Source organism: Selaginella moellendorffii, unplaced genomic scaffold (assembly GCF_000143415.4).
Source record: "Selaginella moellendorffii unplaced genomic scaffold, v1.0 SELMOscaffold_98, whole genome shotgun sequence".
Classification (NCBI taxonomy): domain Eukaryota; kingdom Viridiplantae; phylum Streptophyta; class Lycopodiopsida; order Selaginellales; family Selaginellaceae; genus Selaginella; species Selaginella moellendorffii.
The window spans coordinates 139,895-164,598 of NW_003314359.1; the positions used below are offsets into that span (position 1 = coordinate 139,895).

General features: G+C 50.5%; 7 protein-coding genes across 9 annotated transcripts; 2 read left to right on the forward strand and 5 right to left on the reverse strand.

The window, feature by feature from the left end:
• Positions 1-11,815: 11,815 nt before the first annotated feature.
• On the reverse strand, positions 11,816-13,755 carry LOC9651427 (O-glucosyltransferase rumi homolog). The gene is made up of 5 exons (XM_024663278.1): positions 13,160-13,755; positions 12,744-12,927; positions 12,620-12,684; positions 12,335-12,551; positions 11,816-12,267 (listed from the first exon to the last, which is right to left on the reverse strand). The coding sequence occupies exons 1-5, from the start codon at positions 13,753-13,755 to the stop codon at positions 12,004-12,006; spliced, it is 1,326 nt and encodes a 441-aa protein (XP_024519046.1). The 3' UTR covers positions 11,816-12,003.
• Positions 13,756-14,011: 256 nt separating this feature from the next.
• On the forward strand, positions 14,012-15,896 carry LOC9636403 (protein TIFY 4B). Of its 2 annotated transcripts, none has more exons than XM_002989428.2 (7): positions 14,012-14,293; positions 14,363-14,484; positions 14,562-14,749; positions 14,801-14,897; positions 14,958-15,183; positions 15,236-15,293; positions 15,352-15,896. In XM_002989428.2, exons 1-7 carry the CDS (start codon positions 14,119-14,121, stop codon positions 15,722-15,724), a joined length of 1,239 nt encoding a protein of 412 aa, XP_002989474.1. In that variant the 5' UTR covers positions 14,012-14,118; the 3' UTR covers positions 15,725-15,896. The 2 variants fall into 2 exon arrangements, with proteins under 2 accessions (XP_002989474.1, XP_024519108.1); XM_024663340.1 differs by having other exon boundaries at positions 14,958-15,190; positions 15,247-15,293; positions 15,352-15,546.
• LOC9651428 (tubby-like F-box protein 6) lies at positions 15,868-17,546 on the reverse strand. Its single transcript, XM_002989483.1, has 4 exons — positions 17,154-17,546; positions 16,949-17,036; positions 16,748-16,877; positions 15,868-16,696 (listed from the first exon to the last, which is right to left on the reverse strand). The coding sequence occupies exons 1-4, from the start codon at positions 17,544-17,546 to the stop codon at positions 15,994-15,996; spliced, it is 1,314 nt and encodes a 437-aa protein (XP_002989529.1). The 3' UTR covers positions 15,868-15,993.
• Positions 17,547-17,895: 349 nt separating this feature from the next.
• Positions 17,896-18,868, reverse strand: LOC9636404 (calmodulin-2/4). Its single transcript, XM_002989484.2, has 4 exons — positions 18,550-18,868; positions 18,335-18,501; positions 18,191-18,271; positions 17,896-18,123 (listed from the first exon to the last, which is right to left on the reverse strand). The coding sequence occupies exons 1-4, from the start codon at positions 18,731-18,733 to the stop codon at positions 17,983-17,985; spliced, it is 573 nt and encodes a 190-aa protein (XP_002989530.2). The 5' UTR covers positions 18,734-18,868; the 3' UTR covers positions 17,896-17,982.
• Positions 18,869-18,908: 40 nt separating this feature from the next.
• LOC9636405 (pentatricopeptide repeat-containing protein At1g63400) lies at positions 18,909-21,753 on the reverse strand. The gene is made up of 2 exons (XM_002989485.2): positions 19,109-21,753; positions 18,909-19,012 (listed from the first exon to the last, which is right to left on the reverse strand). The coding sequence occupies exon 1, from the start codon at positions 21,657-21,659 to the stop codon at positions 19,116-19,118; it is 2,544 nt and encodes an 847-aa protein (XP_002989531.2). The 5' UTR covers positions 21,660-21,753; the 3' UTR covers positions 18,909-19,012; positions 19,109-19,115.
• A 73-nt stretch (positions 21,754-21,826) lies between these two features.
• LOC9636406 lies at positions 21,827-23,079 on the forward strand. 2 transcript variants are annotated; one of them, XR_002990825.1, is made up of 4 exons: positions 21,828-22,128; positions 22,355-22,667; positions 22,732-22,836; positions 22,892-23,079. XR_002990825.1 is itself a non-coding variant. In XM_024663343.1 (3 exons), the coding sequence occupies exons 1-2, from the start codon at positions 21,965-21,967 to the stop codon at positions 22,662-22,664; spliced, it is 474 nt and encodes a 157-aa protein (XP_024519111.1). In that variant the 5' UTR covers positions 21,827-21,964; the 3' UTR covers positions 22,665-22,667; positions 22,732-22,866. The 2 variants fall into 2 exon arrangements, 1 of the variants encoding a protein (XP_024519111.1); XM_024663343.1 differs by lacking the exon at positions 22,892-23,079 and having other exon boundaries at positions 21,827-22,128; positions 22,732-22,866.
• LOC9651429 (2-methyl-6-phytyl-1,4-hydroquinone methyltransferase, chloroplastic) lies at positions 23,054-24,673 on the reverse strand. The gene is made up of 3 exons (XM_002989486.2): positions 24,044-24,673; positions 23,348-23,654; positions 23,054-23,279 (listed from the first exon to the last, which is right to left on the reverse strand). Exons 1-3 carry the CDS (start codon positions 24,628-24,630, stop codon positions 23,124-23,126), a joined length of 1,050 nt encoding a protein of 349 aa, XP_002989532.2. The 5' UTR covers positions 24,631-24,673; the 3' UTR covers positions 23,054-23,123.
• Positions 24,674-24,704: the final 31 nt, after the last annotated feature.

Genomic DNA, 24,704 nt, shown 5'->3' on the forward strand with positions numbered 1-24,704 from the left:
GCCTTTCCTGGCCAAACTGGCTCCATTGCAGTCCTCCCCCTTACTATACTTTTGGAGCTCACCAAACCCCCAGGGTCTAGGAGACGAATGCTTTGGGCTTTCACCCTCTCAGACTCTAACTCGGACTCGAACTCGGACTCGGACTTAGATTTGGACTTGGACTCGGACTCGGACTTGAACTTGGGCTTGGTCTTGGCCTCGGCCTCGGTCTCGGTCTCAGTCTCGGTCCCGGTCTTGGTCCCAATCCCGGTCTCGGTCTCGGTCCCGGTCTCGGTCTCGGTCTCGGTCTCGGTCTCGACTTTGGACTCCATCTCGGGTCCATCTCGGACTCCATCTCAGACTCCATCTCGGGTCCATCTCGGACTCCATCTTGGTCCATCTCGGACTCCATCTCGGGTCCATCTCAGACTCCATCTCAGTCCATCTCGGACTCCATCTTGGGTCCATCTTGGACTCCATCTCGGTCTCCACCTCGGACTCCATCTCGGACTCCATCTCGGACTCCACCTCAGACTCCATCTCGGACTCCGTCTCGGTCCATCTCGGACTCCATCTTGGACTCCAACTCGGGTCCATCTCGGACTCCATCTCGGACACTTCCACGTGTCATGTGTTGGTCCTTTTGAGTCCCTTTTTGGAGCCTCGCTTATTGCTCGCTTAGTGCTTGTTCCTCGAGCACTTTGTTGGGAGTTCCACTCCCGCTCTCGACCTTTCAAGTCAGAGCTTTTAGTCCAAACGTGTTACGCTCGTTTGGCTTTCGCTTCGGCCACTACAACGTGGCACTCTTCCGGCTCCACTTTGGAGCCTAGGGATTTTGTGTCTCACATATTCACTCTAGCCTTGGATTCCTCAATAGTTATATCATCACCTAACATATGGGTATAGCCTTTCTTGGTCATACTGGCCTTTCTTGGCCAAACTAGCTCCACTGGAGTTCTCCCCCTACTATACTTTTGGAGCTCATCAAACCTCTTAGGGTCTGAGAGATGAATGCTTTGGGCTTTCACCCTCATACTCAGAATTGGACTCGAACTCAAACTCAAACTTGGACTCGGACTTGGACTCAGACTAGAACTTGGATTTGGACTCAATCTCGATCTCAGTATGGGACTTGGTCTCAGACTTGGTCTCGGTCTCAGTGTCTTGGTCTTGATCTTAACTTTGGACTCCATCTCGGGTCCATCTCGGACTCCATCTCAGGTCCTTTTTGGACTCCATCTTAGACTCCATTTCAGGTCCATCTCAGACTTCATCTTGGGTTCATCTCGAACTTCATCTCGGGTCTATCTTAGACTTCATCTCGAGTCCATCTCAGACTTCATCTCAGGTTCCATCTCGGACTCCATCTTAGGTCCATCCTGGGTCCATCTTGGACTTCATCTTGGACTCCTTCTCGGTCCATCTCAGACCCTTCTTGGGTTTATCTCAAACTCCTTAGATTCCATCTTGACACTTCCACGTGTCATGTGTTGATCTTTTTATGTCCCTTTTCTAGAGACTCATTTATTGCTTGCTTGTTTCTCAAGCACTTCATTGGGAGTTCCACTCCCACTCTCAACTATCTAAGTTGGAGCTCTTAGTCCAAACGTGTTACATTTGTTTGGGCTTCTACTTCAGCCACTACTTGTAAGCAACTAAATTTTTCCATTCTACTTTAGTCACTTAACCACACCTCTGACCACTTGGAGGAGTCTCATTCACAACCCCCATAAGTCCCATTCAGGACTTGGGGCTTGCTAGCCCTGAGAATGGCATCCATGCCACTCAACCTTTGCACTTGGTCCAAGTGCTCCACGTGTCCGATCAAATGACCGACACCCAAAGGTACCACTGACATCTCGGCCCATTACGCTAAGGCCATGCCCATTCCCCTTTGCTGCGCAAATGGTCCAATACCACTTGCATCACCATCCCGTCTCTCCAAGACTGGGCCATCTGTCTACGAGGGGTCATCCTAGATCCACTCCTTAGCATCCTTAGGATGCCCACAGACCTGGGGAATCGCCTTCCCCAAAGTCCCTTTGTCAGTTCCTACCAAGTCCCTTTCTGCCCCTGGCCGTGTTTGCCAACACTGCCACTGGATCGAGGCCCACAGGCCCGACCACTAAGTCCCACGGTCCTCTGGGACTTCCTCACCACACGATTGTGTCCTTGGTCACTACCCCAGAGGACTGCTCCTCTTCCTTTCCACAGTCTGGGTCTTTGGGACGACATTTCGGAACACCGTGGCCTTACGCGAGCCACCTGGGTACTCTCCCCACCTATCGCCTTTAGGTGCTCTAGCCATAGGCTTAGAGCGAGGTTCCGTTGAGCCACGCCTGGTATCCAAGTAGGTAGTGCCACCCACACTTGGACTGGGAGCATCGGCCAGTCGATCTCCCGGGGGAACTAGAGCCGGCTCTTGAACACTTCACCAAGCTACCTTGCTTGTCGGTCCGTGTTCACTCTAGTCTTGGACTTCCCAGTGGGCAGCTCATCACCCAACACTGGGTCCGGCCTTCCTGGGCCAAACTGGCCTTTCCTGGCCAAACTGGCTCCACTGCAGTCCTCCCCCTTACTATACTTTTGGAGCTCACCAAACCCCCCAGGGTCTGGGAGACGAACGCTTTGGGCTTTCACCCTCTCAGGCTCCGGACTCGGACTCGGACTCGGACTCGGATTCGGATTCGGACTCGGACTCGGGCTCGGACTCGGACTCGGATTCGGATTCGGACTCGGACTCGGGCTCGGGCTCGGTCTCGGCCTCGGCCTCGGTCTCGGTCTCGGTCCCGATCTCGGTCTCGGTCTCGGTCTCGGTCTCGGTCTCGGTCTCGGTCCCGGTCTCGGTCTCGACTTCGGACTCCATCTCGGACTCCATCTCGGACTCCATCTCGGACTCCATCTCGGGTCCATCTCGGGTCCATCTCGGACTCCATCTCGGACTCTATCTCGGGTCCATCTCGGACTCCATCTCGGACTCCATTTCGGGTCCATCTCGGACTCCATCTCGGACTCCATCTCGGGTCCATCTCGGACTCCATCTCGGGTCCATCTCGGACTCCATCTCAGACTCCATCTCGGACTCCATCTCGGGTCCATCTCGGACTCCATCTCGGACTCCATCTCGGGTCCATCTCGGGTCCATCTCGGACTCCATCTCGGACTCCATTTTGGGTCCATCTCGGGTCCATCTCGGACTCCACTTCGGACTCCAACTCGGGTCCACCTCGGACTCCACTTCGGACTCCATCTCGGACACTCCCACGTGTCATGTGTTGGTCCTTTTGGGTCCCTTTTTGGAGCCTCGCCTTTTGCTTGCTTCGTGCTCGTTCCTCGAGCACTTCGTTGGGAGTTCCACTCCCGCTCTTGACTTTTCAAGTCGGAGCTTTTGGTCCAAACGTGTTACGCTCGTTTGGCTCTCGCTTCGGCCACTACCATGTGGCGCCCTTCCGGCTCCACTTTGGGCCTAGGGATTTTGTGTCTCACAACTCCACCACCCATAGACGAAGTTCGATGTCCTCATCGAACGGTAAACCATTTTGTAAAGTAACACTCGCATGTGTTACCATTTACATCCTTGGCACCTAGCCAATATTTGTCAATGGTTTGACATTCAAGGCTCACCATGCCTTTTGCATATGCCTCAATGGTTTGACACCAAAGGCTCACCATGCCTTGCCTATCCTCTAAGGAGGGTAGTCTCTCCAACTTAGAAACTGATTGGACCACATGTAGTGGTTCTCTCCTTTTATTGGTTTAATTCTCGCTAAACCTCTTAGAGACCCTTCTCTAAGTCAATCCCACTACTCCTTCTTGAGTAGTCTCAATTTCCATCTATTGAATGTTTGCACCTTGGAACTTTTACTCTTTTGACTTTTGGAAGTCAATTTCCTAGGTGTCTCCAACACCTTGCATTGCATAGATTGTGCAACTCCACTTCCCTATCCTAGGAAGTTCATTACTTGAGGGCACCATCATCCTCTCTTCTATTTCGTGCCACCTTGGGCACTAAGTTCCATTTATCACACTTTGTGCTAGGGTTGTCCATTGCCCTATCATTTGGCTACCTTACCGCTCCCTCCCTTGGAGCTTCCACTTTCGCCAAATCAGAGCAATTCGGAATCCATCCTTGGAAACACACTTCCTTTCCCGCAATTTGTTAGTGTCCAACACATCAGTGTTCCTCGCCTAACTTTGTCACTTGGATTCCTTCCCAGGGATTCCACGGCCCTATCTTGGCCACTCATCTTTTGCTCCTATCCGTTGATTGTTGTACCAAGCAACATCGAATCTCTACCTCCCTCCTTGAGGTATTCTTTTGATTCCATAGCAAAGGCTCTGCTTTGCCAAGACTAGGGTGTTCGCCCCTAGTAAGTCTCTTTTAGCATCTTCTGCTGTGGGCTCTATCCTCGGCCCAACTTTGTGACCCTCTCATGGGTCTCTTTAGAGACTACTTTCCTTGGACACACTATGCCATCGCAATGACATAGCTCATTTCCCTAAGGTGTTTTTCCCACTTGGTCACCTTGACCAAGCCACACCATCATCAATAGTTCAAATCAACACTTTGAACTAGGAACCTTATTCCTTAACCCAAACAAGGACCTTGTCCTTATTTAGCCACAAGATCACCTAGTGATCTCACCTCGGCACCTTAACAGGTTTGCCAATAGATACTAAGTCTTCCAGACCTTTAACTTGTTAACTACGACCCTGGGGGCATCCCCCACACTTGGCGGTGCGCCCAAGCCAGCCCTTCCGGCCAAGGGTCCATAGCAACTGAGATTAGGTGTCCCCATCTCACTCACCACGTCTTTGGTGCCACTTGCACCAAAGAGTTCAAGTTAGATATGCCGAGCTTTCACACTAAGCAATCTAACCGTGCATCACGACTCCGAGGCATCCCTTGCTTGGCGGTGTGCCCAAACCAGTCTCCCCACTGAGAGTCCATGACCACTGAAATATGAGTGTCCTCATATTCCAAACCATCACCACGCCCTAGTGATTTGGGACTCGAACCCAAGCACTAGAGGGTCGGGACTCGAACCCAACCTCCATATATGCATCTACGGACGGCATCACACAAGATGCCTGGCGTGACTCCCCACGCCGGTGCACCAACTTTTTTTTTTTATTTTTTATTTTTTTTTTTTAAAGCGCGCTACAGATCACAGCTTAGGAACCTAGTTCCTCCACACTGCCAAGTCCTCTCACTTGACATGTCTGTGATCATGCATGGACTCCTCCATGCTTGGCCCCATGGCCCACCCTTTTTGAAGTTATCACCTTCAACTAGGGTATTTGTTCCCCCGACGTGCCAATCTCGCTTGGCAAGTCCTCCGACCACTGTAACATGGTTCCTGCATAAGCGTGAAAGTTCTTGACTATCGACTTTCGTTCAAAGCCCTATCTTTGAACACTCGGGAACTACTTCCCTAACCTTGATAGCCTTGCCTCATGGCAAGCTTCAAGACCACGCTTCTGCTGCGCCACTCTGATTTCGCGCGTTCCATGAACCATTTATACTTGGCCTTTCTAGGTACTAAGCTACCTAGAATTGTCTTTGGGAACCTTGAAGGAACTCTGTCCCTTAGCTTGCTAAGGCCTCCCTTTTTGCAAGCCTTCAAAATGCCACATAGTCTAATATGGACAATTCCATATTTTAGACTCTCCATGGCATCACGGTTGCTAGCGGCAACACCCTCGAGCCCCCACTTGATTTTCCACTCCCAGCTGGCATAACCAACCTTGGTTATGCCCTTTGATTTCTATGGTTCAGTTCCATCCCAATACTACTTGCCTTTGGCTTCACACCTTTCCTTCGGTCATTCTCCTCCAGACCAGGAGGATAGCTTTGCACTTTCTATCATGCCTTAGCAAGTATTCTTAGGGATGAACCTACCCAATAGCCCAGGGAGTGGTTCCTCAATCCGGGTATACTCACCTTATAATCCCACACACTGGGATTACATTGTTGCTTATGGGCCTTTACATGCCCATCACTAGCCTTGCCAAAATTCCATTTTTGGCTTTGTCCAACTTGGGTAGACAGTCCTCTCCTGTCTCCGCAACCTTGGACATTTGGATAGCACCTTCTATCCATCATTCGCTAGGGACTTAGTCCCTTGGGCTTTATCCATTGCCTTCGCGACATCAAACACCACCTTCTAGTGTTCTAGAGTGTCCGGGTGTCCCAATGATGGCTTTCTTGACAATGAGTATTTCCTTTTATGACATTGACTTACTATATCGCAACACAAGCAACTTATCCCCCGTAAGGGTATATCCAACTTCCTTATGCTACTAAGAAGTCTTGGGTAGCTACCTTCTACCCGTTTAACCAGTTATTTTGCACCTCTTGCTTAGTTGCCTCATAGTTGTCAAGTCCTACAACTCATTGCTTGGTGCTTTCACACCTCCATCATTATCTGGGTCACCACACTCCAACTGCATGCTCTGCAGCTTAGGCTATGTCATTCCCATTTCCATTGGGATTCCTTTGGCAAGGGGTTCTCATGAACCCACCAACATAGCCTCAAGGTATCACACCTTGGCACATTTGGTGTCTCCACACCATCAGCTCCACGAGCCTACCTCTACGACATTTCCCCTTCGTGTCTAAGTCTTTGCCAAGACCAACACTGCTTTTTCTCATGCCAACCATCCATTAGCACTGCCCCATAGAGGTCACACACAACTTTATGTCAAAGTTGTTTTCTTCTGGGAACACCTTTCCCATAACTTTAGCATGGCACATTTTGCCATCGATGAGATACCCTCTGTTCTCATCCTTGGATCTTATGATCCCCCCCCCCCATCCTTTGTGGGGTACAACACACCTCAGTCCAAATGCTTCCATCAGTCTTTTTAGAACCATCCCTTGACTCTACTTGAGTCATCCAGCAGTTTTGGACTTGGTTAATCCACAGACCCGTAAGGTCCTACTTGTGAGGCACTAGCTCACTGGAATACACTTCTTGCATTCCTGTCCTACTCAAAAGGACTATTTTCACAAGTGTTACTCCGACACTTGATTTTGTTCTCTGGGGGCAACTTTTGCCCCTTAGGACTACTTGTCCATGCGATGGGAATACCACTCATCTCTAAGTACACCCCCCAACTCCTTGGGTTGTTCCAGCATTTATTAAAGGTAGCCTCGGCTACCATTTCAAGGACTTGAGTCCTCTCCCGTATTTGACCTTCCACAGTCATTACCTTTGGTCTCACATTCATGAGCACCAACCTCAACTATATGAGGATAATCTTGTGACTCCTTTATTGTTTTGGAGTCTCTATCTTTCCCGTGATCCCAACTTTAGTTGTTTACCACAACAACCTTAGTCAATTTGCTGAGACAAATGCTCATCCGGATCACATCCTCAACTCAATGAGGAAAACCTTGCACTGTTCCCAAGATCCCAAAGTCGTTCCATTATTGGCCCTTTTCTATCCACCACCTCGTCTACAAGTTCACACATGAACTGTAATGGAGAGCCATATCTTCCCGACTTGCTACTCCTCAAGGATAGGCCCACTCCTCGGACCTTCCGATGCCAACACTAGTGGTGATATACTTGAGCACCAATAAAAGTCGGACTAAGGAACAGCTCTGATACCAAATTGTAAGCAACTAAATTTTTCCATTCTACTTTAGTCACTTAACCACACCTCTGACCACTTGGAGGAGTCTCATTCACAACCCCCATAAGTCCCATTCAGGACTTGGGGCTTGCTAGCCCTGAGAATGGCATCCATGCCACTCAACCTTTGCACTTGGTCCAAGTGCTCCACGTGTCCGATCCCATGACCGACACCCAAAGGTACCACTGACATCTCGGCCCATTACGCTAAGGCCATGCCCATTCCCCTTTGCTGCGCAAATGGTCCAATACCACTTGCATCACCATCCCGTCTCTCCAAGACTGGGCCATCTGTCTACGAGGGGTCATCCTAGATCCACTCCTTACCATCCTTAGGATGCCCACAGACCTGGGGAATCGCCTTCCCCAAAGTCCCTTTGTCAGTTCCTACCAAGTCCCTTTCTGCCCCTGGCCATGTTTGCCAACACTGCCACTGGATCGAGGCCCATAGGCCCGACCACTAAGTCCCACGGTCCTCTGGGACTTCCTCACCACACGATTGTGTCCTTGGTCACTACCCCAGAGGACTGCTCCTCTTCCTTTCCACAGTCTGGGCCTTTGGGACGACATTTCGGAACACCGTGGCCTTACGCGAGCCACCTGGGTACTCTCCCCACCTATCGCCTTTAGGTGCTCTAGCCATAGGCTTAGAGCGAGGTTCCGTTGAGCCACGCCTGGTATCCAAGTAGGTAGTGCCACCCACACTTGGACTGGGAGCATCGGCCAGTCGATCTCCCGGGGGAACTAGAGCCGGCTCTTGAACACTTCACCAAGCTACCCTACTTGTCGGTCCGTGTTCACTCTAGTCTTGGACTTCCCAGTGGGCAGCTCATCACCCAACACTGGGTCCGGCCTTCCTGGGCCAAACTGGCCTTTCCTGGCCAAACTGGCTCCACTGCAGTCCTCCCCCTTACTATACTTTTGGAGCTCACCAAACCCCCCAGGGTCTGGGAGACGAACGCTTTGGGCTTTCACCCTCTCAGGCTTCGGACTCGGACTCGGACTCGGACTCGGACTCGGACTCGGACTCGGATTCGGATTCGGACTCGGACTCGGCCTCGGCCTCGGCCTCGGCCTCGGTCTCGGTCTCGGTCCCGATCTCGGTCTCGGTCTCGGTCTCGGTCTCGGTCTCGGTCTCGGTCCCGATCTCGGTCTCGGTCTCGGTCTCGGTCTCGGTCTCGGTCCCGGTCTCGGTCTCGACTTCGGACTCCATCTCGGACTCCATCTCGGACTCCATCTCGGACTCCATCTCGGGTCCATCTCGGGTCCATCTCGGACTCCATCTCGGGTCCATCTCGGACTCCATCTCGGACTCCATTTCGGGTCCATCTCGGACTCCATCTCGGACTCCATCTCGGGTCCATCTCGGACTCCATCTCAGACTCCATCTCGGACTCCATCTCGGGTCCATCTCGGACTCCATCTCGGACTCCATCTCGGACTCCATCTCGGGTCCATCTCGGGTCCATCTCGGACTCCATCTCAGACTCCATTTCGGGTCCATCTCGGGTCCATCTCGGACTCCACTTCGGACTCCAACTCGGGTCCACCTCGGACTCCACTTCGGACTCCATCTCGGACACTCCCACGTGTCATGTGTTGGTCCTTTTGGGTCCCTTTTTGGAGCCTCGCCTTTTGCTTGCTTCGTGCTCGTTCCTCGAGCACTTCGTTGGGAGTTCCACTCCCGCTCTTGACTTTTCAAGTCGGAGCTTTTGGTCCAAACGTGTTACGCTCGTTTGGCTCTCGCTTCGGCCACTACCATGTGGCGCCCTTCCGGCTCCACTTTGGGCCTAGGGATTTTGTGTCTCACACTACTACATGGCACCCTTTCGGCTCCACTTTGGGGTTAAGGGATTTGTGTTTCACAATTGGTTGGCTATGCCTGTCTTACAAACTATTCCTACTTACATTTGCATTCCAAGTTGAGTGCTATGAGTTGAGCATGTAAGTGATTAAGTGCTGCGAGTTGGTGTGCAAATAATTGAGCACCATGAGTTGAGTGTTATGAGTAGAGTATCTAGAGTGCTAAGAGTTGCGAGAGATTGAGTGTGCAAGAAATTGAGTATTATGGGTGAAGAACTAAATAATAATGCCACCAAAATTGAGTTTCTTCCAATTAGTTTTTCTTCCATTTATATGTTTTTTTATTTTTATTTTTTTTTTGCTATTGCTTTCAGTTTTTTCTTGCTCTTGTTCTCAATTGGCAATCTTGAGGCACTTTTCATGGCCTAGTGAGCTAGTGTTATTTGAATAACCTCAACCTCCTAAACCACTAAATTGCCTAAGGTCAAACTAAAGCCAGCCACTTCACATAGTTTAGCAGCTTGAGGGGCTAAGATTATTTAAATAACTTTAACCCTCTAGGCCACAAAAGGTAGATCAACCTTAGATAGTGTTATAGCTCAACCTTAGGTGACCCCATGGCAATGGTTAAAAACTTTGTGTGTGTGTGTGAGAAAGAGAGAGAGAGAGATATTCTTTCCCCACATTACTCCCTTAGCATAGTTATACCTAAATGTGGAATATAGAATTTCTTCCTTGCTTCCCATCTTCTTAAAACCTTAGAAAAAAATTTTAAATGAAGGAATAATATGTAAATATGCAACAGTTGTATAGCTAGTCAAAATGTGAACTAGTCAAATAAAAATATAATAGTTGTAACAATAGCCATAGTAAAATAATATAGTTTTAGAAAAGATAAGTTCTTGTTAATTTTGTTTAGTAGAAACTTTTATGTTTCAATATTTTAAAGTTTATTAGAACCTTCATTTCTTCAATATAAATTTTCTTTATAAGACTTACATTGAGTTAAACTCAACTCAACTTTCCGAACATTGGAAAAGATTAGAAGAGGTTAGACCATCCCGAACATTGGAAAAGATTTAGAAGAGGTTGTCCAAAAAAGCATACTCCAGAGTATAGCCAGCTCAAGACACACACCTGCTAAGCTCATTTCACAACCAGAGATCTTGCATGGTTTCATGAAAGTTCTCTGCTCAAGTGCATTGATATAGGTAGCTGCTTAAGCAAACAAAAAGCTTTAACAAAAAGTTAGTCACTTTTTTGTCTGTTCTTGGACGGCAACCTCTAGAACTGAATATACATAAAACTTGAAACTAAGGGGTGTGATATGCCAAATGAATATGTTATACCGTGCTATTGCAACTATGATTTTGATGTTACTTCTGTTGTGGGTTGTCCATGCCCCACCTAGTTACCCATACCACCCGCAGCCTCTTACAATCTTTCGCAGAAATATTCGGGGGTTATCATTATCACGGTTTCGAACTGGTATGCGTCAGCTTGTTCAGCATATTTATCGTGTATACAGCGATAATCAACAAATTCAAGTAGGAGGGTCTATTTTAGATGTGTGGTTTGGCAACCACACCAGACTAAGGTTCAATTTGCACCTGAATGCGCCTTTAGCTGTAAATAATCAGTTTCTAATCTGTGTTGCTGATCCCTCAATCCCCTACATATTTCGTCCCATATATGTAAGGAATTCACTCTTTCGGATTGCTGCACAGATCTTCATGGATGCTGCTAGTGATCCAAATAGCTTGACCTTCTGTGGATGCATACGCACGGAGTACTTGCATTTTGCAATCGACTATCAGCTTGTTGTCTACAATCATCGCACTTTATATGCAAAGAATTCATTTATGATTTATGGTAGCAATCTATATGTAAGGAATTCATCAGTGATTAATGGTGGCAGTTTATATACAAGGAGTTCGTCAATGATTATTACAGACGAAACTGATGGTGATCAAGGGAGCTGCTGGAGTTTCGAAAGCTCGCTTGTAGGGAGCCAGGCCAAGGTACCTGGATCTTATCTTCTACAAGGGAATAGTATCAATTCTTTGAATGGGCTCTACAGGTTGACTTTGCGTATAGATTGCAGATTAGCTCTAAGGAAAAAGAGTAACCACCAGGAAATCTGGGTGAGCAAACATGATTATCATCCTTCTGCTGGATGCTACGCTATACAACAACAGGATGGAAATTTGGTTATCAAGGACAGTTACGGGAATGTTTTTTGGGCGGCTGGAGTGTATTGCAAGCCCCAACCAGATTGCATTGTGCTCTCTAGTGTTGTTGTGAGAGGAGAGGGAAATGTTTTCATCTATAACCTGGAGACTCGACAAATTTGGTGGCAGGCACTAAGTTGAATAATGCTTGAATCCATAATAAACACACTAAACTTCCCATCTTTTAGTTTCCTGCTATCATAAGTTCACATGAAGCTTAACAATAAGGTGCATTGCTCCTTCGCTTTAAAGCTAAAATTAGAAATTCTGAAGAAAAGAAGATAACAAATTTTATGCCTTTTCCTGTTTTTTTCATGATAATAAAAAATATTAATTTACCTTTATACAATCTATGAAGTAATGTTAAATAGCATTGTGCATGGCTCAGAGTCTTCGACTCTTTTGTGAGCCCCAATGTAATTTTGTTTGCCATACAACTCTGCAATGTATTGGAGAGCTCTTCTACAAAAAAATCGGCCTCCTCTGGGTATCTCCGGAGTGAACCTTTGCAGCCTGGAGTACTCCGACAGAAGGTGAAACATGTAATTGTATACCTGATCTATGTTAACTTGCTCTCGCATGAAAGCCTGTCCACTTCTCCCAATATTCTGTGCCTGGCAAAATCTCAAATTTGATGGCGATGATCAGTGCTTTTCGTGATTAAAAACTATACATATATACCTCATGCGCGTGGGAGTTTCCCCAGTTGACCGCATCTCTCAAAGATTGGCACATCTCCTCCTCCTTTGAAGAGATTGGCATAAAGTGGATGTTTGGGAGCAAACCTTTTGTGAAGAACTCATCGTACTCCGAGTCCAAATAGAGCAAAGTGGAGCCACAAGCCATTTTATACTTGAGGCTCGCCGACCATGCTGCTCCCTCAGCATAGATGTTATACCTGAAAGTGGAACATTGGAAGAGCATTAGAAGAGCTTTCAAAGCTACAACAGAGGACTATAGCCGTGCCTTTGGTTGCACTGTTTGCACAACTTGGAGTTTGCGTATCCAACGTTGGCTTCAGCAATCCAGTTCTGTAATTGTACCATTGGACACGATCAGCTTAATAAAACTACCACGATCAAATGCTTACTTGGTCAAAGACAAGGGTGCCAAACTCGGTGGAGTTGCATCGAGCCAGGAGATTTCTAAGCTTCCCCATTCTCAAATTCCCTTTCCAAAACGCAAGGGGCTGCCTCTTGTTCCATTCAACGTCCTGGGATCCCTGGAATATCTCCTGCGATTCTTGCTCCCAGGGACGAATGTTTACCTCCGGCCTAGCACGGATTTGTCAGAGAATATTTGTTTCTTTCAAAGAGAACAAACTTTAAAGCGGAGAAAAAAGACCTGACCCAAGAAAAAAGTACAATGAATGATCACGGCTTCACACCAAGTCAATCAGCCAATCAGACCGATTTCAATCGATCAGAAAACTACAGGAAAATCTGGAATGCGACGACCAAACACAGATTTGCAAGAGAGAAGAGAAGAAAAATCTCTAAACCTTACCATCCCCAGAAGGAATAATCGGGAAAAGGGATGTCGAGGCTATGGCGATGGCTGCAATAGCTGAGAACCGGGGCCGGGGCGCCTCCATAGGATCCATCCCTGGGCACGATGGGCCGATCCTTGCAATTCAAGACAAACTCCACGTCGGGGACGCGATCGCCAAACCTTTCCAGCATCAGGAGCAAGCCCCAGAGCGAGAAGACGCTGCGGCTCTGCGGGCAATCGCCGTACGCCCTGACGTACATCCGGCCGCCGAGGATCGCGACGCGCATTGACCCCAGCCGCTGCCGGCGATCCAGGCTCCGCCTCGTGATCCCAGTCGATCGCCATGGGGCCAGGTGCTCTCGAATCCTCGCGAAATATCGCGGGCACGACACCGCACCGGCGCTGGCGTTGCGCGATCTTGGAGGCCGCCCGCGATCGCCGGGAGCATCGCCGGCGGAGCAATGGAGCGCCGCGGATTTGTGGAGCAGGCGCGCGAACCTGGAGAAGAAGAGGAGATCTTGGAGCTCGCTGACGCTAGAGAGGAGGAAAATCGCGACGAGGAGGAGGAGCGTGAGCGGGAGGACGGGAGAAGAGGAGCCCAAAATCTTCATTGAATGGCGAGAAAAAAAATTAAAAGGAGAACCATATGAAGCGGTGATGGACGGCCCAGATGTGTCCAATCGCCACGTAGGGAAGGGTACATGGCGTGTCGTTTGACAAGTAGGAATGGGTAAACAGCGTGTCGTCTACTAAAAACGGATATATCGGATATTCGGAATGGGCTGGACTGCCACGTGGCGCGCGGATCCCACTGTTGACGTGGCCGGTTTAAAGCCGCCCTAATTTTAATCTCTATGGATGCGCGCTTTCATCCTCGGCGAGCTCGTCTCCCCAATTCGGCGTCTTCTCGGCTCCGGCGGGGCGATTTCTAGGCTAACATCCCTTGCATTCTCCACAGCAGCATTGCGCCTTCCATGGCGGCCTCGATTCTAGGTTGCGGTTCTAGCAATGGCGTCGCGGTCACCGGTAATCCTGCTCCAGCCGCGGCGGCCGAGGTGCCCGCGCCTCTCAGGCCGCTGGAGGAGCTCACGGAGCTGGATATCAGGCAGCTCACGCGGGAGGACTGTAGACGCTATCTCAAGGAACGGGGTAAGCTCGTGTGTCGCTTCTCTTCTTTGTGGGGAATTATTTTGATGGTTTTTCTTTGCTACTTGCTAGGAATGCGCAGGCCGTCTTGGAACAAGGCACAGGCGATCCAGCAAGTGCTGTCTTTGAGGAGTTTGCTTTGTCCTTCCAATCCGGTAGGCCCTTCCTCCAAGAACCCGGGAAGTGCCGCGAACGTAAGCATATCGCGAATCCTTGGAAGTTTTTCTTTTTGAGTCCGAGAGATCCTTTTATTCTTCTTCTTTCCTTGCAGGCCCCTCCGGCTGAAGCAGCTGCTGCTGGTCACACCAAACAATTACTGGACAAGGTCTCTCAGCAAAGCATGCCAGATTCTTGTCCATCTAACAACGCCTCTGATCCTAGGCCGCTCGCCGGATGCTTTGGATCTCTTGCCCCGACGTTATCAGTTCTCAATCCCGATGCGAAACGTAACCCGCTGAGGTAGGCAAGTTTGCTTTGACAAGTAGTCTTACACTACTCTTGGCTCTTTAGTTCTAAACCCGCGTCAACGACAAAGCCTCACAGTGCCCAGCTGACCATTTTCTACTCCGGTATTGTGAACGTGTACGACGATGTCCCGCTTGACAAGGTCAGCGAAAGCGTGTTTGTTGCCATCGATTTTTTCAAAGCATGACATCAGTTTTAACAGGCACAAGCTATAATGCTTCTTGCCGCGAGTAAAACGTTTCACGTTCCGACAAGTTCAGTGCCTGGCCATCCGCCGTTTACTAGAGCAACCCAACAACAACAACAACAACGAGAGCTTAACCAACAAACCGAAGCCACGCTAAAGTACCCGATGCAGCACCAGCAAGCTCCTCAAATATATCTAAGCTCGGCTTCAGCTCTACCCGACGAAAGCTGCACGGAACCTGGTACTTGGTGTGCTTTTCTATGCAAGGATTTTTGTCTCCTGACCCTGAGCAGGGCTTCCACAGGTCAGAAGTGCATCGCTACAGAGATTCCTGGCTAAACGACGAGACAGGTAAATCACAAAGAACCAAGCTCCTGTTGTCGTGATGCGGTAATAAAGCAATGTTCAGGTTGTCAGGGAATCCTTCCTCGTCTAGGCGGAACGACAGATCGAAAAAGCGGAGGTTCTCCCCGCCACCGCCACCGTTAACTTCGGCTTTGTTCCAGTTTCCTTCAAGTGCTAGAACATCGCAAGTTTTAAGATACTCCACTACTTCTACAACTACGATCACTACTGCCACTGCTACTGCCGCTACTACCACGGGTGCCACGAATGGTGGACAATGTTCCAATTCCAATCAAGCAAGCGAGAATGCAAGCAGCGATACCTCCGGTGGAAGCTCTGGAACGCCGGACACAAGCGACACAACAAGGGACAACGACAATGGACGAGTTTCCAAGGAAAATGGACGAGTGTCCACCACTTGTCTCGCAGCAACGTGAGAGCTCTTGTGAGAGCTCTTGTGGGGCAATCTCCCATCTTGCTTGGCCGAGAGTTTTTTTTTTTGTATATATAAGGTTTGGATTGGACTATTTTGTCTTTCTTCTTGGCTTCTTTGCATGAAAGAAGTGACTCAAACATAAAAGACGAAGAAAAGAAAGGGAGTTTTAAAGATGAATATCAGCTTACAAGTTCTACACGAGACAAAACTAGAAAAACGAACTACAACCAGTACCTGTGTAGCAATAGCAAGGCGCCCAGCAATGGCTGGCTACTCGCAAGCCAGCTTCGTATCAAAGCTGCTTAAACAGATAGCAAACGCCTGGAATGCCGAGAGGGGGTACCTGTAATCCATCGTAAACATGTCCTTACCAATCTTCCCAAACTGGAGCAGGACTTTGTCCTGCTCGCCCTGGCAAACAGGAGCCGGAGGTTGATCCGCCGCTGCCACCAGCTGGAAGTTCTTCACGGAAGCAACAGTGACCCGGCCCCGGAAGTTGAGACACCAGCACTGGAGTTGATCGTGCCACCTGGGAGACTTGTTCTTGAGCACCAGAGGATCGCCCTTCACGTACCGATCGCCGCCGCTGCTGCTCAAGCCGGGCTCGCCGACGGCGTCGTCGGCCACCGGGGCTGCGGCGCTGGGCTTTGCGGACATGAAGGTGAAGGAGGAGGAGTCGTCGGCGTGGTGGCCGGACAGCTCCGTGGACGCCGGTACTGCCATGCCTTCCGAGTCGGAGTCCATGGACACGGCACCGACTGCGTGGAGAGTACACTGCATGCGCCTCGGACCCCTCGTACCCAGCACGTTGAGCTCGTAGGATATGTGCGCAACGTTGTAACTTCCCGCGGGGACCTTCGGGGACACCTGTTTTGCAGCAACTCGGCGGCCTGCACGATTTGTTGACGCGATCGCACCGCTGTGGGGCGGTTGTGTGTCGTAGATCGCGAACTTTGTGCCCAGGAAGTTTGACCTGTGATTAAAAACAACGTAAACACGCGGCGGAGGAAAACTTCAGTGCTACCTCAGCTTTCCAACGCAGCTGCTGCTGCCCCGAGACATGTCCTCGGGGTCGATCGAGATGATGTAGTCAGTGCTGGTCGCCCGCCTCGACTTCCTTGCGGCCAGCAAGAATTTCCCGTTTTCCGTCAGTGCTGAGACCACCAAACGCAAAAGACAATCTCAACCAACTTCGCGAGAGCTGTCCAGGAAAGAGAAGACATACTTGGTGTCAAGCCCAGGAACAGCCTGTATGTAGCAGTCGTCCTGTCCCGTTCGATGTAGCATTGAACTGTTGCATCCCTTGGCCCAGGCTACACAAACACAGAGACAAGCCACAAGTTCCAATCCAGCAAAGTTAGAATCGAGCAAACACTGGAAACAAAAAGGAAGAGAAGAAGAGACAATGCACAGAGTAAGGAATGAATTACCTGTTTGAGGGAGACTGGAAAGGTGAGCTTTCCAGAGAGCTCCGGGGACTTGACAAGCTCTTTGGTGATCTCCCTCCAGGTGCTACACACGGCAGCGCATGCAACCACGTTCTTCCGCGACGGCCACACGTTGTCGCTCGACTCGAGCCTCTGGATGATGTCTCGCAGCAATTCCGGCGGCATGTTGGCCCAGCAGCTCTGCCGAGACATCTCATTCCTGTGATCCGGCGGCGCCGCTGGATCGCCACCGACAGAGGCGAGCGACGAGGAGCGAGACCTGTGGTGTGGCTGCTGCTGGGGCTGCGACAGCCTCACCTCGAAGCTCCGCCTGGAAATGCTGCCAATCCCGCCCTTGAGCTCCTGGATGTCCCGGATGAAATTCTTAAACGACATTTCTCGCCCAGGCAGCTATAGATCCGTGAGATCTACCCGCATTGCCAGCTTAGCGGCGCCACAGCGCGAGAATGTAGCTTGTCGCGCATGGATCTAGCGGCGCCGGCAAGAAATTACCTCCGTCCAGTCCGGCTGCGGGGCAGCGGGGCGGATTTCTCATCACAGCGCATGCGCCGGGCCACCGATCGAGCTGCTCGCCACTCCCCCGCTGCGCAAAAGCCCTAACCCTAATCCTCCAGCAATCCTCGCTTCACGCAGCAACCATAGCCATGGGCAAATGTTTTTCTTGACGCCCACTCCCGTTTGGTTTAAATCGCCCACGCCCTGTAAAAGAGGACACAACAGAATGTACCACGCCGTACCAGAATATGCTTAAAAGAAACGCCGAAATATCCATTCCAAACGCGGGAGAGAATATTCCACCACCTGTTAACTCCTATTCATTCCTGGCCATCATCATGTTCACAAATTCTTCGTAGTTTACTTGGCCGTCACCGTCGATGTCAGCGAGCTCGATCATCCGATCCAAATCCTTGTCAGTCAGGTCTTGGCCCATCGTCTTGAGCACATTCGAGAGCTGCGAAAAAAGATTTGGAGGATCCAATTAGCACGGAAGTTTGAGAAAGAAAAATCTGTCACGGAACCTCTGATGCCGAGATGAATCCGTTCTTATCCTTGTCGAAGTTCGCGAACGCTTCTCTCAATCTCACAGACGAATCTTCATCCTGTGGGGACACTCCCAAAAGACGAAATTTTCAGTTTCCTCGTGAGCATATGGCTAAAGTTACCTTCATCTTTTTGGCTATTAACTCCATGAAGTATGAGATATCGACAGGGCAGGGATCGTCGCTTCCGGCAGTGACGCCGTCGATCATCTCTTGGAGCTCCTCCTGCGTGGCGTTGTAGCCCAGCGACGCGAGAGCCTTGCCCAATTCCTTCTTGCTCGTCTTTCTTCCTGGGATTCACAAAGTTTAGAAAAACGAATAAAACGAGCACGCCTTACCCTTTCTCTGCAGCAAGTCGAGCACATCCTGGAACTCGCAAATCCCTTCCTGCTGCTGTGATCCGTAGCCTGGAGAAAAATCCGAGCTTGGAGAGGCGGCTTGAGTTGAGCTCGTTCGCTTCTGCTGCGGCGGAGGTCCCACCGTCTTCGACTTCTGCACCGAGTGGCCACCAGACTTCCTCATTCCTCCCGCAGATAAGCGAGCAAGGAGCCTCTCTTATAGATCCCCTAAGCTTGCTGGGAAAGCTCTAAGAATTTCGCAAGGAAATCCTGGAAACGCAACTAAAAGAATGCTTAGTCGACGGTCCACTAGCGTAGCAATGGACCCTCAAGTTACGCCAGTAATACGGAACCTTCGCTTGTCGCGAAAAGTTGGCTGGATTGTCTAAGAAGAAAGTTGTTCACCGATAGCAAAACGTGTAAATCCAGTCGCGATCACGAGCATGCTCTTCGCCACAGCCAACTAAAACGAAGCATTAGTCGTGCAGAAAAAGAAAACTAAGTAGAGAAGAAGTGTGAGCTTCGACAAGTAAACCGGTTAGAAGTAGAAAAGAAGTACCTTGTTCCTATGCCTTTCCTTGTGAGCTTCGACCGAAGGGATTGCGTTTCGTAAGTTTCATCTTTTCCATGAGTTCCTGCGCCTCGTGAACCTTCCCAGCTCTGGTCAACCCCCAAGCAAGCGTGTCATACGTTATCGCGTCGGGGGGACATCCCTTGGCGATCATCTCGGCGTACAACCTGTGAGCTCCATCGAGTTGCTTGTGGTGGCACAGAGCTCTCAGCAAGGTGTTGTAAGTCACCACCGTCGGGTGACACCGTCTCTGTGCCATGCCCCGGAAGAGCTTGAACGCGTCCTCGAGCTTGTCCGCGCGGCAGAGGCTGTTGAGAAGGATGTTGTAAGTCACGACCGTCGGAGCGATCCCCTGTGTGACCATCTGCTCCAGGAGCTTGTGCGCCTCGTCCACTCTCCGCACCTTGCAGAAACCATCGATGAGGCAGCTGTACGTCGCAACATTCGGAGTGACGCCTTTCTTCACCATGCCGTCCAGGACTTCGGCTGCTGCTTGCACCTTGCCCGACTTCGAAAGCCCGTCGATCAGAGTCGTGTACGTGACCACGTTTGGGACGCAGTTACTGCGGACCATCTTGTCAAAAACGTCCTTCGCAGCGACCAGATCCTTCTTCTTGCAAAACCCGTCGATGAGAGTGTTGTAAGACACCTCCGTTGGAACGTATCCTTTCCCGGCCATCTCTTTGAACAGCTCGTAAGCCGTCTCGATCCGCCAGGCCTTGCAGAGGCCGTTGATCAGGGTGTTGTAAGTCACGACGTTGGGGTTGATCCGTTGCTTCACCATCTTCTCGAAAAGCAAGCGTGCCTCCTCCACTTTCTCCTCCTGGCAGAGTCCACTCAGGACAAAGTTGTATATGAAAGCATCCGGCTTTATACCTCTCGTCGCCATCTCCTCCACAGTGGCCAGTGCATCGTCGATCCTCTTCGTCTTACACAGCCGCTCCACAATAGGCCCGTACGTGAGAGCGTCTGGAGGGGCGTAGCGTGCCATCTTCTCAATCAGCTCTCGAGCTTCTTCCACCCGGTTGAGCTTGCACAGCCAGTTGATAATCGTGCTGTAAGCGATGGCTTTCCGCTTGAATCGTTTTAGCCGCATCGTGTGAAGAAGCTTGTAAGCCTCGTCAAAGTTGCCGACTTTGCACAGGCACGAAATGAGGATGCCATAGCCAGACGCTCGAAGCGTATACCCAGCCTCCACCATGCCCTGGTAAACTTCTTTCACTTGTTCCAAGCGTCCGGCTTTCGCAAAACCATCCGCGACAGTGTTGAAAGTTGCTGCTCCCGGTATAACTCGCCGAAGAGCCATCTCTTTGAGGAGAACAAGCCCGTCGTCGGGGTACCCCGCTTTGCAGAGTGACTCAATGACGATCTCGTATACCTGGCTCTCGAAAACCATACCTTTCTCGAGCAGCAGTCGCAGGAGCTCGTTGGCGTCCCACGCTTGTATTCTGTGGCACACGTTCTGGAACACAACTGGTAACGTCGGCTCGAAGCCTCTCGCCTTCAATCTCTCAAGTGACCTCCAGAGCTCGGTGTCCGAAAATCCGAGTTCTCTCTCGGCAGCATGAACTTTGCGTTCCTGGAGCAGCACGCGGTCCCTTATCGTCCGAAGAGTGGACGCGTCCAAGGCAATGTCTCCTCCGGTGCTTAGCATGTCGAACAGAGCGTAGACCTCCGTGAGCGGCCTGGAAGATAAAATGCCCCCGACCAAGATACCGACGATCGTATCACCCACGGGATAGCCTCTATCCACCACCGTCTCGTAAATCTCAAACGCTTCCTCCACCATCTTTCTCTCGCAAAGAGCCACCATGACGACTCTCAAAGTCACCTCGTCCGGCCCGTGAGCATCAACCATCCAGCCAAAGTACCGAAGCACACTCTCCATCTTCTCGAGCTTGCAAAAGGCCTTGATGATAAACTTGAAGTCACTGGCAGGGAGCGTCGTTCGTCCTCGGGAAACCACACTCTCAATCATCACCCGGGCGTTCTCCAGATCCCTGCTAGCCACGGAGCCCCGGATCATGATCGAGCAGATGGCCAAGTTCGGCCTCAAACCACTGTTGAAAAGCGGCCTCGCGACTCTGCCAACTTCCACGCTCAAGCCAGCCTTGAAGAGCACCGGGAAGAGGCAGTGGAGCGCTTGCCAGCTCCCACCGATGGAAGCTTTCTTCTCGGCCCATCTGTAGAATCCAAGCAGAGTCTCCGCGTCTACTCCAGTGTTGCGCTTTGCATTGCTCCACAGCACCGCGCTGACGACGTTGCTCGTTAGCCAAGGCTTCCCCTTCCTTCTTACTAAGAACTCTCTCTTTCCTCCTCCAGGCAAATCTTTCCTCTCTTCTTTGGAGATTTCTCCTGAGATTTTCTTCCTTCCTTCTTCGTCGGCGGCTCTTCCTCTTCCTTCTTTTCGTCTTCCTTCGGAGAGGATCCCCTCGAGCTGCTGCTCCCAATCCCGCTGCTGGAGAATCTTCGTGACCTCGGAAGCCGTCAATTTATCCTTGAGCGTGATCCTCCACGATCTGCCGCTGCCTCTAACCATGGAACGAGAGATTCTTCCCTCAAATCTCCCCCAGCGATTCGCATTCTAGCCTCCGCATACCTCCCAAGATCCAGCGTCCTCCTCCATTCGCAAAGAACCCTAAACCCCAGAAGAGTGGCGAATGGCCGATCAGCACGTGGCATCTAGGGCTTATTTGGCACGAGGAGAAGGCGTGAACCCTGATTTCTTGTCTCGTCTTCCTTCCCTCCATGGCGTCGCGCAAATGCCGCTTCTGGATCGATCGGCGGAAGAGAGGATTCGATTGGCGCTAGCGCTGGAGGAATTTCCAGGAGGGAAGAGGAGGAATGTTCCAGTTTGGAGGCGGCGCCCAGGCGGCGCCTGTGGCGGCCACCGAAACGCCATCGCTTCTCTCGGATTGGAAGGCCTATGCCATGGGAGGAGGAGGATCGGCCGCAGCTACTGTCAGCCACGACCAAGAGGCGGGGGCGTTTAGATCCGCGTTTAACACGTAAGTTCTCAAAATTTTCCAAGCTAGTGGATCTTTCCATCTAGAGCTCTTGCTCCTTTCAGTAGCTTCAAAGCATTCTTGCTGCTTCATGCGTTACTGTTCTTGGATTTTAAGTAGCATTTGCTCTGCTCGCATCCTTTGGATCAGATCATTAGCTGTTTTTCTTTTTTCTTTTTTGCTCTTCTTTCTCTTGATCAGATCTTTAGCTCTAAATGTTTTCTTCCAGGGTGACTACGAGGGTGACAAATTTGCCTGGGAACGTCCAGACGGCTGCCACAGGCGGCTTGCCATCGCGAAACCAGCTGCTCTACTTCAGCATCATGCTCGGGGCCGGCTGCTTCTTCATCTTCATCTCTCTCGTCATGTTTTTGCCGCTCATCGTTCTCATGCCCGCCAAGTTTGCCTCGTGCTTTTCCCTCGGCAGCTGCCTTGTCATCGGTTCCTTCTTCGCCTTGAAAGGCCCCAGAGCCCAGCTCGCACACATGATGTCGAAAGAGGTACCGATCGTCGGGTTAATCTACTTGGAAACAAACTAAGAGGTGAATGAACTCCATGTTTCTACTCTTTCGCTGTGAGCTGAGCTCTGCGAGTTTGCTTTTGCAGAGACTACCCTTCTCTGTTGCGTTTGTAGGAAGCATGGTGGGAGCGATTTACTCGTCCGTGATCATGCACAGCTATCTTCTTTGTTTGCTTTTCTCCGGTATTGAGGTAATCAAGCTCCTGTTTTTGTCTACTCCATCACAGCTTGAGTCGAGCCTTGCAGATTTTAGCGTTGCTATACTACGTGTTATCGTATTTCCCCGGTGGCACTGCGGGTTTGAAATTCATGCTGTCAATGATGAAGAACATGATCCTGGGCTGTTTTCGCAGGTGACACTAGATTCATCACTTGTAGCATAGTGCACGAAATGTTTTCCAAGAAGGATAATGCAATCAACGCCCGTTCTTCAATTACAGTGATAGATCTTACAGAAAAAACCAAAAAACATGAGGATTTAGATAGGTTGACCCTTTGGAGTGATCAAATCCTTGAGCCACATGTAAATGGGAACCAGCACGAAATAGAGCGAAGCAATCCCACCAACGAGGAACCGGAAGAAGAACGTTAGAGGATTGCTGGGAGCTTGAACGTCCTCGGTCTTGGGACCAAGCTGGAAGATCAACAAAACAGAGGAAAGATCAACACAAAACTTAAGCCAAAGAGCACAGCAAAACTTACATCCAGAGGAGAGTCGCCAGCTTCTGGTTTCACGCCGGTGACCGAGCAGCCCATGATCAATCCGTGCCTCCTCACGCCCCGGTACCATTTGGGTCCGATTCTCTTGAGCTGCACGTCCTGGAAGCCTGCCTTGGTGAACCAGTCTATGTACTCTTCCTCCTTGGGGAAGAGCATCCACATATCCGCGAAGAAGCGCGAGAGCCAGAAGGTGGGGTGGACGGGACCGATCAAGCACGCCTTTCCACCTTTCTTGAGCACGCGGTACGCCTCTTTGATGCCTCGCTGAGGGTCGGGCCAGTACTCTATGCTGCAGAGAAAGAAGAAAGTTTCGATCAAAGTCAGACCTTTCACCGTTTAGCAGTAAATCCTTGATGCATGCTTCAAGTCAGGCGTTAGCAGGAAATCCCAGAACATTGATCCATGCCATGAAGCCAAACGGTGGTCTCACGTGAAAAACTAAAGAACTAAAGGCACCGGTCCACAGTCACGCAAGATCACTTTGATCACGTAAAGCAGCAGACGATCTGATCTCGCGCAAATCTAAAACATGGAATGGCTGAGAAGATCCAGTACAAACTAGATCCCGTGATCCTGCCAGGAAAAAAAGCTCCACGCATGCATCCAATACACAGAAAACACTGTATGCTCCAAGAAAAAAAACCATGGAGGAAGAAAAGTGCACAAGAAAAAGCTTACCTCCCAGCCGAAACGTATCGATCGGCGTAGTCGGTCCCGAAAGGAAGATCCTCCGCGTCCCCTTCGATGATCTTGCACTCCTTGAGCGGCTCCTTCTCCTTGGCCTTGGCCAACTGGTGTGGCGACTGATCCAAAATGGTAACATTCCTGGCGTCCACATGCTTGACAATCCCCAGCGTCGTGAATCCGGTGCCACCGCCAACATCCACCACCACCAAGTTCCGGTCGCTCAGATCCGCCGGCTCGAGCGCATCATCCCTCATGTCCTCGGTCCAGTGCCCCGGATTGATGATGTGGTCGTAGATTATCGACAAGAAGCGGTAGAACCAGAAGGCCTCCTGCTTGTGCTGGATGAATCGCGGCTGCATTGCCGGCCGGGGCGATGCCGACGCAGATTGCGCCGCGGCACATCGAACGAGCGGCGAATTCCTGCGCATTCTCGCCGCGACCGCTAAACCACCCCTAAAACCCTTTCTAGATGGAAACCTGGCCGATATTCTCGCAATGCGAGGAAGCTCGCTGCCGGAGGCCCCGCATTCGAGCGCCTGGACCGTGCGAGGCGCCGCGGCGGCCATTGCCATAGCCATTCCGCCAAAACCACGAAGAACTCGAAACTATGTGAGATTTTGATTAGGTTACATGCCATAGTCCCATGAATCAA

What these genes read in the sequence shown, in the direction of transcription:
- LOC9636403 (XM_002989428.2), top strand. Translation starts at nt 14,119, where the DNA reads ATGGCGGCCTCGATTCTAGGTTGCGGTTCTAGCAATGGCGTCGCGGTC. An exon ending in ACGCTATCTCAAGGAACGGG is followed by an intron (nt 14,294 to 14,362) that starts GTAAGCTCGTGT and finishes GCTACTTGCTAG; the next exon opens with GAATGCGCAGGCCGTCTTGG. An exon ending in CGAAAGCTGCACGGAACCTG is followed by an intron (nt 15,184 to 15,235) that starts GTACTTGGTGTG and finishes GACCCTGAGCAG; the next exon opens with GGCTTCCACAGGTCAGAAGT.
- LOC9651428 (XM_002989483.1), bottom strand. Translation starts at nt 17,546, where the DNA reads ATGTCGTTTAAGAATTTCATCCGGGACATCCAGGAGCTCAAGGGCGGG. An exon ending in TTCCAGTCTCCCTCAAACAG is followed by an intron (nt 17,037 to 17,153) that starts GTAATTCATTCC and finishes GTGTTTGTGTAG; the next exon opens with CCTGGGCCAAGGGATGCAAC. An exon ending in GTTCCTGGGCTTGACACCAA is followed by an intron (nt 16,878 to 16,948) that starts GTATGTCTTCTC and finishes TGGTGGTCTCAG; the next exon opens with CACTGACGGAAAACGGGAAA.
- LOC9651427 (XM_024663278.1), bottom strand. Translation starts at nt 13,755, where the DNA reads ATGAAGATTTTGGGCTCCTCTTCTCCCGTCCTCCCGCTCACGCTCCTC. An exon ending in GATTATTCCTTCTGGGGATG is followed by an intron (nt 12,928 to 13,159) that starts GTAAGGTTTAGA and finishes AATCCGTGCTAG; the next exon opens with GCCGGAGGTAAACATTCGTC. An exon ending in GCACCCTTGTCTTTGACCAA is followed by an intron (nt 12,685 to 12,743) that starts GTAAGCATTTGA and finishes GTACAATTACAG; the next exon opens with AACTGGATTGCTGAAGCCAA.
- LOC9636404 (XM_002989484.2), bottom strand. Translation starts at nt 18,733, where the DNA reads ATGAGGAAGTCTGGTGGCCACTCGGTGCAGAAGTCGAAGACGGTGGGA. An exon ending in CGACTTGCTGCAGAGAAAGG is followed by an intron (nt 18,502 to 18,549) that starts GTAAGGCGTGCT and finishes TGTGAATCCCAG; the next exon opens with GAAGAAAGACGAGCAAGAAG. An exon ending in TAATAGCCAAAAAGATGAAG is followed by an intron (nt 18,272 to 18,334) that starts GTAACTTTAGCC and finishes GTGTCCCCACAG; the next exon opens with GATGAAGATTCGTCTGTGAG.
- LOC9636405 (XM_002989485.2), bottom strand. Translation starts at nt 21,659, where the DNA reads ATGGTTAGAGGCAGCGGCAGATCGTGGAGGATCACGCTCAAGGATAAA.
- LOC9636406 (XM_024663343.1), top strand. Translation starts at nt 21,965, where the DNA reads ATGTTCCAGTTTGGAGGCGGCGCCCAGGCGGCGCCTGTGGCGGCCACC. An exon ending in TTTAGATCCGCGTTTAACAC is followed by an intron (nt 22,129 to 22,354) that starts GTAAGTTCTCAA and finishes GTTTTCTTCCAG; the next exon opens with GGTGACTACGAGGGTGACAA.
- LOC9651429 (XM_002989486.2), bottom strand. Translation starts at nt 24,630, where the DNA reads ATGGCTATGGCAATGGCCGCCGCGGCGCCTCGCACGGTCCAGGCGCTC. An exon ending in CGATACGTTTCGGCTGGGAG is followed by an intron (nt 23,655 to 24,043) that starts GTAAGCTTTTTC and finishes CTTTCTCTGCAG; the next exon opens with CATAGAGTACTGGCCCGACC. An exon ending in CTGGCGACTCTCCTCTGGAT is followed by an intron (nt 23,280 to 23,347) that starts GTAAGTTTTGCT and finishes TTGATCTTCCAG; the next exon opens with CTTGGTCCCAAGACCGAGGA.